A 12,808-nucleotide genomic window follows, 5' to 3' on the forward strand; every position below is an offset into this window, starting at 1 on the left:
AGTATCATACCATGTTGGCATCATTCTTTCTTTCGAGCACTGTCTGTGTTTCCAGATGGTTTTCTTTTCTTACTTGTTCTTGATGCTGTTTTCTGCCTCTTCCATAATTTCCCTAGCATTGTGATTATTGTCAATTGATGCAAATGCTTAGGTTTGTTTGAAAATCCATTTGAGAAATGGATTCAAGATGTGGTAGTTCTCATGTTTGGAGTAGAAGGGATCTTTGTAATTCTTAAAACTTTTTTTTACTAACCTATGTTTATATGCTTTTATAATAGATTCTAGGTGCCCTGCCTTATCTATTTTACTCTTATTTTGAAATTAGAATTGTCGATGGATTTAAAAATCTTGACATCGAAGAAGTGGAAATCAAAGAAGAACTCGGTAAGTTATAGATGATTATTACAACCATGAGGTCAATGCTTTAGCAAATGCTGGAAGCTTGTCTGCAGACAAAAATCTGAAGACTTAATCAAGCAATGATTGATTTTCCATGAATTAGGAAGTTTGGGCTCTTCTTTGAGTAATGGTTATTTATTTTGTGTAATTTTTTAAGTTGCAAATGATTATATGTCTTTTTATGAATTAGGAAATTTAAGTATTTTAGCGCCTAACAAAAGTCAGATAACCTTTGTTGCATGTTTCTTTGCTATTGGCATGTTACAAGTTACAATCCTTGAAGATAGTAATTTTATTAGTTTATTGTGTACTTGCTACTTAGCAGTAGCTTTGAAACTCTAATAAATGTTTTATGTATTTGATTAGTTTATTAGTTTATTGTGTACTTGCTACTCAGCAGTAGCTTCCAATGGTCTTTGATCTAAAAAGTCTATAAAATATCTGAGACATAAAGCTGCAATGTTTGAATAAGATTTAAATTTTGGGAAATTTATCCCATCAAATGATCATTTTAATATTTCATAGTCACTGGAGTTAGATTGGTTGTATGTCTGGAGACTGGGACAGCAGACAATTTTTTGTATTGTGTGTTACATATATTGTAGTTTCTGTAACTAATATATATATACAGAGAAAAGGTTCTCTGTGGATGTGCATAAACGTCCACAGAGAACTACAGTAATGCTAACTTTTAGTTATAGTGAGAGCTAATCTTAGATTAATGAGTTCATTAGTTTTAATTTTTGTTTTTCGTCAGCCTCACTTTTTCATCGCTGCTATCGCTTTATAAAGCACGATAGCATCGTTCATTAAATAGTGTCCGACCGTTGGATCGAAATCCAACGGTCCAAAGCAACGTTCACAGATTATGCACGTTCACGCAGTTAAAAAAATCGTGAGCGTTGCTGAACCGCTGGATTTCAATCCAACGGTCAGACACTATTTAATGAACAATATCACTGTGCTCATGAACAGTAGCACAGTAAAAAGTGGGGTGCATAGTAAAAACAAAATTAAAACTAATGAACTCATTAATCTAAGATTAGCTCTCACTTTAGCTAAAGGTTAGCATTACTGTAGCTCTCTGTGGACGTCTATGCACATCCACAGAGAACCTTTTCTCATATATATATATATATATATATATATATATATATATATATATATATATATATATGTATACTGTGTTTTTAATAGATTCTATTTCTTTATCCTTCTATTTTGAAAATATTCAATATTGATTTTGTATTGTTTTTCACTTTACTTTGTACAATTGAAAAAGTTATCTGTGTGGATTGAAAATATATGAAATTCAAGTACAGGAAATAAAAAATTATTTATGAATAACTTTTTAAAATTCATATAACATGATGTCAAATTTCAAGCATAGTGTCATACCATAAATAACATGAAATACATGCTAATATACATGAGCTAAAAAAATACAACTCCCAATAACATACACACAAGCACATAGTTAGAAAATAAAGTAACAAGTGAGATGATGCTTTTTTATTTTTCACTCTACACATAATACATTGTCTGAATTAAATCATCAAAAGTTCAAACACAATTGATGATTACATAGTAATGTATTTGCATCATAGAAGTAACAAGGATCATGGTACATGGTTTTCAATCATTTGGATAGAAATTTTGAGCTCTTGCTGTGAGGATAACCTCAAAGGGGAGATCATATCATTCCAGATAGAACCAGAGGCAGAAACAGTGTCAGTTTGGGGATAAACTTCATGAACAGAGTCTGCATCTTCATTTAACTTAGCCACATTTTCTAGGCATGTGTACTCCTGAGGTTCTATCAGCAAGCTACTGTCTCCATCTTTCCATGCTATCAACTGCACCAGTTTTATGTGAGCAATGTTAGAATACAATTATATAAAGATAAAGATACTAAAAACATTTTTAAGCAGGGACCAAAACACATGCAGTTTTGTTTTATTTTTGGTATAGTCCAAATAACAAAATGTATTCATTTTGGGTTTGAGATTTGAAGTGAACATAGAAATATAATTTAGAAATAAAATACAAAAAAAAAAATAATAGTTAAGGTTGTAGGTAAGATAAACTTAATTAGGCTAGACCATCACTCTAGCTTGGATTGACTTCAAAAGTAGCTTGATTATGGTTTATCCTAACTCTAATTATAGAAAGCTTGAGCCAAGATCAATTTAGCTGAGTTTGAACTAGAGTTTGCCCAACAAAAGAACCTGATTTATAACTCTGTCTTTTGCTAAATTATAACCATACAAATTATGTGATATTTTTTAATAAATAACATTTATTTATCTTAGGAAATTTCAATTGACTACAGGAAACGAACAATAAAAATCTAATACAAAGAACTTGTGTTTATTATTCACATCCTATATAATCTATAGTATCATATACTAAAATAATACCATGCTCAACAGCATATGATATTATATCAGTAAAATGATATAATACTCAACTCAACTACAGAGTTCTAGTTCGAAGTCGAGCTCAGCTTGACTACTTGACATTCAGTGCCAAGCTTGAGCATTAATACTAAGCAAAGCACCAGCTGCTCATGTAAAACTCGATAAATTGATAGCTCCTAAAGATTGATAGATTAAGAAACATATATACTAATACATCTCTCCAGTTGAAGTAGTTTATATTGTTTACCTTTGGAGCAGTTCCCATGGAGTTGGAGCTGTAGAGCCTGGCATGGTCAACAAGTTGGCAGTATCTTGGGAAAGCATTTGCAAATCGCTTGTGAGATTTCAGTTGGGACTTCACCCTTACAGCTCTTCCCATCAGTATCGCTCTCCTGTCACCGGTACATGTAAACGGTATTTATATCAACAACAGATTTTTTTTTTACTACAATTTTTCATCAATGTATTAAGTCTATCAATGACAGCTCTGATATTGAATTCAAATAGTTCTTAGTTCCTAAATTCAAATTGTTCTAAAACAGATTTTGAAGTATGATCTAATTAAACTGTTGCAGTATAGTTGTTACCTGATTCCTCGGACAACAGCAAGGTAAGCATCACAGACAACTCCAACAAGCTCAATTCTGTAAGGCCTTCTCTTATTGTTCTCATCATTGTTCTCCTCCTCTGCAGGTTCCCAGTAGTTTTCCATGACGGAACCGTCATCAGCGACCTTGTAGCCAACACCCATGCGATAACGACGGCGATGAATGGCCCTGACCATTGCTATGGTCTGTTCCACAAATGGCTCCCATGACAGAGTGCCATCCATGATCACATCTCGCCCCTCGTTCAGCGCAGTCACCAGGAGCGATGAAGCTGCATCTGTTGATGACTGGTGTACCTGCATTTTCATTGATGAGTAGTAACAAGTGCTGCCTGTGTTCAAAACCTCAAAACCTTAAGAAGAGTAGGACATGTAGAATTTACTGACCAGCTCAGCAGTTTGGAGCATGTCATTATGATGACCTCTAGAGCTTAGAGCTCGGTAGATAACATCGGTCTCCTTAAACGCATCCGCTTCAACAACCACAGCATTCGCCGCTGCACCCGACCAAAACGCTCTACGCACAAACAAACAGGATAACGATGTTCATTTTTCCATTGATAGGAAAAGAGATCTAGGCTTATATATTCAAGTAAAAACACACTGTTTTTCCTCACTCTTTAAGAATGTCCTTGAGCACAGTGCTTTTGCCGGCTCCCATTCCACCACCCATGAGGAGCAACACAGGACTGCGGTCACTGAGTGCTGCAGGGACCATGACTTCGGTGCACTTGTTAACATCATCTCGTGGTGTGATTCCAATGGCTCTTAGTTCCTCCACCAAAGTAGAGAACACCCTTGTCACCTTCAAATTCTTTGTTATCCTCTCAAACCTTTGTTTCCTGAATTTTTTTCTATGCTGTTTTAGCATCAAGAAGGAAATAGACCAATAAAAGGATGTTTGCATATATCACTACCTTTATATCTTATCAATATTTCATACACATAATCTCCTTCCTCAATTTCTAACTGCCATCAAAGATATTTTGAGAATATGTTTATATTAATTTATACTGCACATGAGAAAACAAAAGTAAAATAGACAAAGATAAAGACAATTAGTCATGCGCTTTTTTTCTTCCTTTATACAGATTCAATGTGACAGGAAAATGAGCATAAAAGAATTATGATTTGTAGAAAGGTGCACGAAGAAGTTTTCTTCCATGGTTATACATGGATAAAAACCCAAATTATAATTTTTTTTTTGTTTTTACAAAAAACAGTTCTAAATTAATATGAAAAGGTTGTAATTATTAATAAATACCAAGGAGCTTGAGACAATGTAGATATACTGAAATTTCTCTCATACAACAAAATTATAGCATAATAGAAAAGAAGAAATGACTCCTAATTCTCAAGCACAGTTCCATATCACCGGACAACCCATCAGAAAATTCAACTAACTTGTAAATTCCTCAAAATTCATTTTGTTTTAACTGATATTTTTTTTTTAAAAAAAATACAATTTTATATTTAGCCATTATGTTAATTTGCTCAGCTGTTTGGTTCGCGGTAATAATATATTACCACGTAATGATATTACCGTGGTAATGAGATCGGGAATATTATACGTTCGTGGTAATGATCCATCGTTTTTTGGCATCATGAAACTTGCCTTGGTCCCGAGGAGCATGCAATAGCATGGCCTGCAACAAGGCCCAGCAAGCTCTACTAACCTAGTGAGTCTGTGTGGCTCGCTATGGTAGGGCAGCTAGGCCAGCTTGCCTTGCTATGGTAGGGCAGCTAGGCCAGCTTGCCTAACCCTTGTGAGAGCCATGAGGTGAACTCATCCTGGCTTGGTGATTCCATTAAAGACTTGCTAAGGCCAAATTGAGCTACCCAACCATGGGCTTGCTAGGCTTAATCGGTCTCCCATTACCTTAACAGCGCTAGGCAGGCTTGCCCATTGGCGGAGCTACATGAAGTTTTGTGGGATCAGATGACCCACAAAAATTTAATTATATTAATAACAATTATAGTATATAATACATCTTCTATGGACATCCATAGATTAGAAATCTATGAGTGCCCAATTATCAGCCATTGGATTTGATATTACTGTTCCAAACATTATTTTCTTTACATGTTATTGTAGTAACTATTGTTCATCAATGTTGACTTTTGGATCGAGATCCAACGGCTGATAATGGATGCCCATATATTTTTTATCTATGGACGTCCATAAAGGAATGGTCTCCATATATATATTAGAAAAATTATTAAATTTACACTACTAAATTTGAAAATTGGAGGGTTATATTTAGATATTTTTATGAAATGTATTTGGGTTATTATACAAATATTAAGGAGTCATTTGGTTGGGAGTAATATCACATTACCTCTGGAATTTGAACCATGTAATCTTATAATATTTCGTTTGGTTATATAGAACGGAAATATCATATTGCTGGTATGTGATAGTTTGGCCAATATTACCGGAAATGTGTTTACCAACTCAATGGTGGTAATATCCTTTCCTGATATAATGTAAATTGTTTTTCCGTTATACTTTTCAAATTCAATAAAATCAAGTAAAAATTTATATTTATTTAAAATAGGTAAGTTTGACTTAATTAATATTAATAAAAATTAACTATATTAAAAATTAAATTTTATATTTTTTAATAAAAAATATTTATTATTAAATAATTTTAATATTTTCTTCCCAATATTATTAACTTTGATACATTTAGTACCTATTAGATAAGGTTATTTTAATAAAAAAAATAATTTGTATTAAAAGATTTCTAACTAACCAAATTGTCACGCCCCGAACCTGGAGCATTGACAAACGGCCGCGTACCTACAAGGTCGTGACCAAGTAGGCACGCAAAGCCTCAAAACCTGTCAAAAAATTAACAATAAGATTATGAGCTTGGGAGCCCAGTAAGTAACCACTAAAAATATCGGGATCACAAAAATGTTTCAATAGTTTCTAAAAGGTATACAAAAATACAACAAAGCGGAATAAATATCAAAGTGAAATCAAAAAATCGAAATAAATCATAATGATTTAATTTACCAAAAATAACGAGCATATAAGTCCCCCAAAACAACTAATGCCAAAAACAAAAATATCGAACTCATTTATTTAAACTCGGTGACCCGAGTCGATTTCGAACTCATAGGTTTACCCTCGGTGACCCGAGTCGAATATCGAAACCGTTATTCTTCACCGACGAAGCGGTGCGAAACTATAGTTTCTATGTCGAAGATGCGTGTCGACACGGTCAGTGTTTAACCCCCAGTGACAGGGTTATTGCATTGTTAATTGGGGACTACGAGTTTTTTTATAACAAAAATATGTTGGGTCCAAAATTATCGCCAACGCAATAATACTAGAAATCAGTGATCCCGTTTTCTAACAAAATATTTCCAATTATATCAACAATAATATATTTAGCAAAACGATAATTAAATGGCCAATATGTGCAACATCAATTAAAATAAGTAATCAATACTGTTTACATACTCAAGATTATATAATATATATATATATATATATAATTTCTGAAACAATTCCACATTCAACAACATTTCTTTCTTTTCTTTTAATAATTTGATAAAAATCATATAAAATAAACAAATGGCAAGCAAATCAAAGCTCATGTCAGGTTAACAAATATATATATATATATATGATCCGTACTATGCTAAAATAACATAAATTAAATCTCATCAACATATTGGAAGTAATCATAATAGAAAAAAAAAATAGCAATCAATAAATATTTGTGAACAGTATAAGAATGATTTTTTTTTAAAACAGTAAAATCTAAATTAATTAAATAACTAGGTAAATCATTTTCGAAAATAAAAAAAAAATTTGCATATACATATATATATATATATATATATATATATATATATATATATATATATATATATTTATATGTGGTTTACTTACTTGTTGATCGCTCAAAAACCCCTAAAATTCTACATATTTCTTCGATGGAACCTCACAACGTAAGAGACAAAACCCTTGACGGAGAGACCTATCCCCGTCCTCACCGCAGGCACCACACACCAAATCAAAGGAAAAAAAAATAAGGAGAAGAGGAAAAAAAAACTAGATCTCTCTTTCTTCCTTAATCCAAAAAAGAATCTATATCGGAAGAAAGGAGGAGACGTACGGCTAGGGTTTGGAAAACTGAAAAAATAGAATATAAAAGGGTTTCCTTTTTAATCAACATAACTGCTAAGTATACAAAATTAAAAAAAATCTTAATGGTGTGGGGCCCACACAAATACTATAATGTTACATTCTGACCACATTACTGTCTTGTCAACCAAATAAAAATTACAGATACTCTCCGGGACTTGGGTATTATATTCCTAATAATCAAGATTTCCTACATACTTTGACTTTCAATTTATGTCTTCTTTGGTAACTCTAGAAAAACCTAAAACTAAAATTACATTTGTCTTCTACACTTTGATTTTTCATATTGTTTACCATAATTGTTTTATATATGATTTCTTTCATATTAACAATGATAATATTATGCTTATATATTGATCTCACTTTATATATTTTATAGTTCTGCAACTGGGTTTGTCTCAGCCTTGCACAAGCTCTCCGTGACCGAATAAGCTCACCCATCCCAAGCTAGCTCAAAACCGTTATAGTAATTTGTTAAATGAGAAAAAGGACCAAGGATAAAATATTAATTTTCAAAAAATATAAAAACTAGGAATTTATTAGATAAGGACAAACTTGAAAGGATATTTGGGAAAAATTTCAGCACAGGTGTGTTTTTCTTAAAATTTGTCCGTACTCGAAATACTCTTTGATATTTCCTTGATGTTCTCGTCCTATATGTGCCAAACAGACCGTGTTGGGCCAGCACAACACATCTCTTAATTGTACTGGACCAGCACGGCCCATCAACCCTAGTTCGGTCGAGCACGGGCCACGGCATGAGCCCCAAGCCTAGTTAGGCTCACGCTATGCTTAGGCCCGCTCATTTAGCTTAATTTTTATTTAAAATATAAAAACTAGAATATTAGAAAAAAAAATCCAAAAAAATCCAAAAAAAATTTAAATAATAAATATCTAATATTTTTTTAAGCATTTATGAAGTATCTTAAAACAGTCAACTATTAGATAGCCCAATGGTATGACACCAAAGTATAAGGGGGAGGTCATGGGTTCAAATCCCTCCCACGACCGTACTGTTCATCCGGGATTTTTATACTATTCTCATACTGTTCATACACTGTTCATCCGGGATTCTTATACTATTCTCATATTGTACATACACTGTACATCCGGGTTACAGTACTGTTTGGTACTGTTTATATTCATATAAAAAGGGCACTTGTCGTCTATTATTAAAAAAAAAATATCTTAAAACAATCATGCACTCAAAAAGATGCAAAAACTTAAACTAATATTATTTTTGTAATACAACATAATATAAATTTTAGTAGGGATAAAATAATTCAAAATTTTGGATATACATGTGTACTTACTATTTACTTTTCATTTCAAGAGTTTAGATATACATTGTAGATATTTTAACATATTTTGTTATAAAATTAAGCCATATCTATTTTTTTTACTTATATATAAAATATAATTCCAAAATTTAAAACATGTGCTATAAATCTTTTTCACATATCTTATTTTAAAATTTATTTAATAAAATTAATTAAAATACATTCATTATTTCTCTTTGCACTTTTATTTATTTATATATAATTTCAATTTTTACACTTATTTTATTAAAAATATTTTAATAATAGAGGGATTGCTTAAAAAATCCAAACAATTTTACCATCAGGCCAAAAAGACCTTTGATTTTTTCAAATCTCTTGAAAATCCCTCTTTTTTTTCATAATTACTTTTAAATCCAATAACTAGATCTCCTTAGTTTTAGTACATCAGATTTACTATTTTTACATCACTTTCAATTTTTAATTTTATTCTTTGATTTTTAATGTATTCGTTTATTATTTGACAAATCTATTTAAATTTGTGTGTTATTAAACAAAATTTGAACTTCCAAAAATGATAGGAGAGATGAAATGAGGATAATATTTTATCAGCACAACTTATTCCGATAAATAAAAAGTTCTAGACACTAATAAATAATTTTCTCTAAATAATATAAATAAATGCATCAGAAAAGAATCCAGAGAGAGAAGTGGAAAGGAATTTTGTTTGTACTGGTTGTTGTGACCCACACCCAAAGCTGGGTAGGTAGAGTGTAACACAAACCTCGGTAATAAATTTCTTTTCAGACTGCATGCATCTCGCAGCCGCCCAAAGCTGCAGCACTTTCATTACGACATGCAGAGTTTGCTTTTTCACTGAAGCAACTTTCACATTTTTAACCCCCACTTTTGTTTAAATTTGTTTTAGCACCATACTTTTTTTTTCTCTTCACCACCCCTACTTTTGTTCAAATTTTTTTTTTCTCCACCATATGTTGTGAAACTTTAATTTAGTACTTAATATTGGGTTAAAATTTTAACCTAGTTTTTGAGCTTTTAATGACGACCAAGAGTTTTCACAAGGTTGGCCAAATTGATTTTTTTGTTTTATGAATTAAACATTAATTAATAGCAACTTTGCAAGTTGCTATTATTAATTTTTCAACATCGATGACATCAATGCAATCAGTCTTCTAGTGGACTTTTTCTTCCTTGCAATAATTAAAAAAAACATGTACTCAGTACCCTTCAGTCCTCAGTCCTCACAATTATTCAACTAAAATATATTTGATAATAATAGTTTATTGTTCATATAGAACCTCTTATCCTTGCATGAAGATAAAGCTTCCTCATATAGAACCTTTTTTGTTACCCTACAAGCTCTTTTAATAAAGTCCAATCAATTAATAAATATATTTATTGGTTAAAATTTTAAAACTATTAATATTAAAAAATAATCATCCTTAATAAAAAACTCAAGCCTAATCTAACCCAACTATATACATACACAAACACTGGAATGTCTATAATTAACTGTTTTACTGTTTGTTTTTAATGGCCTCAAAATTCTAAACTCAATCAAGATAATTTGATGGAGATTAAAACATAATAAAAACCAGAAAGATGCATACCTGGTAGCCTCCATGACCATGTTCTTGAGTTTCTTCTTATGTTCTGAATCAACATTCAAAACCTACAACAGCATATATATATATATATATATTTAATCAAAACAAATTATATATCTCCAATCAAACACATACAAAAATAAATAAATGAATAAATAAATGACTGTTTTGAATGTTAATTTTTACCTGAGTAACCATAAGAGAAGCATGCTGCCAGTGAAATGCAAAATAAGCAAGAATGCATCTATCAAGCTCTTGAATGAGCTTAACATAAAGAGCCTCAGGATTTGAATCCTTGGACAGAAAACCAAATATGTCCTCTTCACATCCTTTGGTTTTCCTCAAATAATTATTTGCCAACTTGCACAACTGTGGGCACTCATTCATGTCACTGAATCCCAATTGCCTTGCTGCATATTATATATATTAATTCTTTCATTATATCAAAAAAATGATCCCATATTTCAACATAATTAGCAGAGTGATCAATTAGCAAATATCCAAAGTTCAGGAATCATTGACAAACTGAGGGGACAATACAAGGCTAAAAAGGTAATTTTACTCTAAAGTTTATAAATTCATTTATTATTTCTGCAGGTTATATGACATAATAAAACCCTGATTAAAAAAAAAAGCAATTAAATGCCAACCGCAAGTGGGGCGTCGTCACATATTCAAAAGTGGGCACACACAAATTGATTTAATTAATAAACAAAGAAAAATAAAGTCATATGCTGAGTCAGTAGTACCATATCAAATACAACACCAAGGCAAATAATTTATTGCCAAATCAAGTGTTTCATTTCCCAATTCCCAACGCCACGTTTTGTTTTGTTCTTTATTATTATCATCATTATTATTATAAAAAATAGTAAAGCGTTGCTCATCCTCTTGCACCACTCTGCATTAAACTATGAATATATGAAACGTAGAAAAAAAAATCAATATTTAAATTGATTTATTCCTATCCATCATTCCCTCCACTATTTGGTTTAAGTAATAGGAAAAAAGCAGCAAAAAGATAATGCTTATAATTTTCTTATCTACACTCTAATGATTAGACTAATTAAAATAAAAAAAATTGAGACATTCGATAGATTTTATAATTTTATTTTTTTTCCTAAAATATTCAGCTTTTATTCTCAATTAAATTTATTTTATTTTATTTTATTTATTAAAAAATTAAAAATGAGAGACAACTTGGGCAACAAATGACGATCCGGTTAATCCAACCAAATTTATCCGTTAAATAATAAAAAATAGAAATATATACATATATATATATAATTTTTTTTTTAAAAAAAAAAAGACAAAGAGAGAGAGAGAGAGAGAGAGATGGAGGCATTACCGACGTAGTGAGAGAAGGTCTCGATCTTAGAAACGCGTCCAGAATCGGAGAAGACGATGGTGGGAATGGGCATGGCGTCCTTCGTCTTCAACCGCCGCTTCCGGCGGGATCGAAGCTGCACCGCGGTGGCGATGGCTCCAGCGGCGGCGATTGCAACGAGATGGAAGAGAACGAGCTTCGTTGCCGCCCCATCTGAAGAGAAGGAAACCCTAGATTCATCAATCAATCAACCAATCAACGAGAAGGAGAGATGAGGGATTTGGGTATTCACTTGTGATTTAGATTGAGATCGAGAGAAAGAGAGAAAATTGTGGATTGATGAGAAAAAAAAAAACCCTCACCCTTGTTAATCATCATCATCAGGATTTCTATGTTTTTTCTCTCTTTATTTTTTTTTTCTTTTTTTATTTTTTTTATTTTGGGGGGTTAGATCTGAAGGAGTAGCTGTTGATTTTGGAGCAAAAGGTGCAAAGGCTACACCCAAGCGAGAGCTTCAATGGATGTTTATATTTGTGAACAGGCATTTGTGTTTTTTTCATATATACCCCTGAAAAAGTTTGTATTTGCAATTTCGAGTTTTGCAGGGATTTATTAATAATTATAAATTTTTCACTAACTTGTAACGGAGATATTTTCATAATAATAAAGCAAGGGAAAATGACTTGCTTGGTTTATATCAATATCTTGCAATATAGTAGATTAATAAGTTCATATATTTTTGGTGGGTGCTTCGTAGCTGTCTGAGGCATCAACCTCAATTGTTTTATCCATTTACAATCTTTGTAAATATCTTTATAGAGAAGAAAAAAACTCCTATCAATGAGGGTACAAGCTATTTTTCTAACCCGCTAATGTGTATGCAAGGAGAGTATGGTGTTACACACATAGGCAGCCATAGCTTCTTCTATCTCACTTTTGCAATAGTTAATAATGAGACAAATGCAAATTAAAAGTTATTTATGTATAA

At 31.8% G+C, this 12,808-nt stretch overlaps 1 protein-coding gene across 1 annotated transcript; it reads right to left on the reverse strand.

Moving 5' to 3' along the window:
• Positions 1-1,876: 1,876 nt before the first annotated feature.
• Positions 1,877-12,333, reverse strand: LOC120277991. The gene is made up of 9 exons (XM_039284866.1): positions 12,183-12,333; positions 11,842-12,033; positions 10,680-10,903; positions 10,497-10,558; positions 4,044-4,268; positions 3,814-3,943; positions 3,407-3,723; positions 3,067-3,211; positions 1,877-2,255 (listed from the first exon to the last, which is right to left on the reverse strand). The coding sequence occupies exons 1-9, from the start codon at positions 12,199-12,201 to the stop codon at positions 2,019-2,021; spliced, it is 1,551 nt and encodes a 516-aa protein (XP_039140800.1). The 5' UTR covers positions 12,202-12,333; the 3' UTR covers positions 1,877-2,018.
• Positions 12,334-12,808: the final 475 nt, after the last annotated feature.

This window comes from Dioscorea cayenensis, chromosome 15 (genome assembly GCF_009730915.1).
Source record: "Dioscorea cayenensis subsp. rotundata cultivar TDr96_F1 chromosome 15, TDr96_F1_v2_PseudoChromosome.rev07_lg8_w22 25.fasta, whole genome shotgun sequence".
Lineage (NCBI taxonomy): Eukaryota > Viridiplantae > Streptophyta > Magnoliopsida > Dioscoreales > Dioscoreaceae > Dioscorea > Dioscorea cayenensis.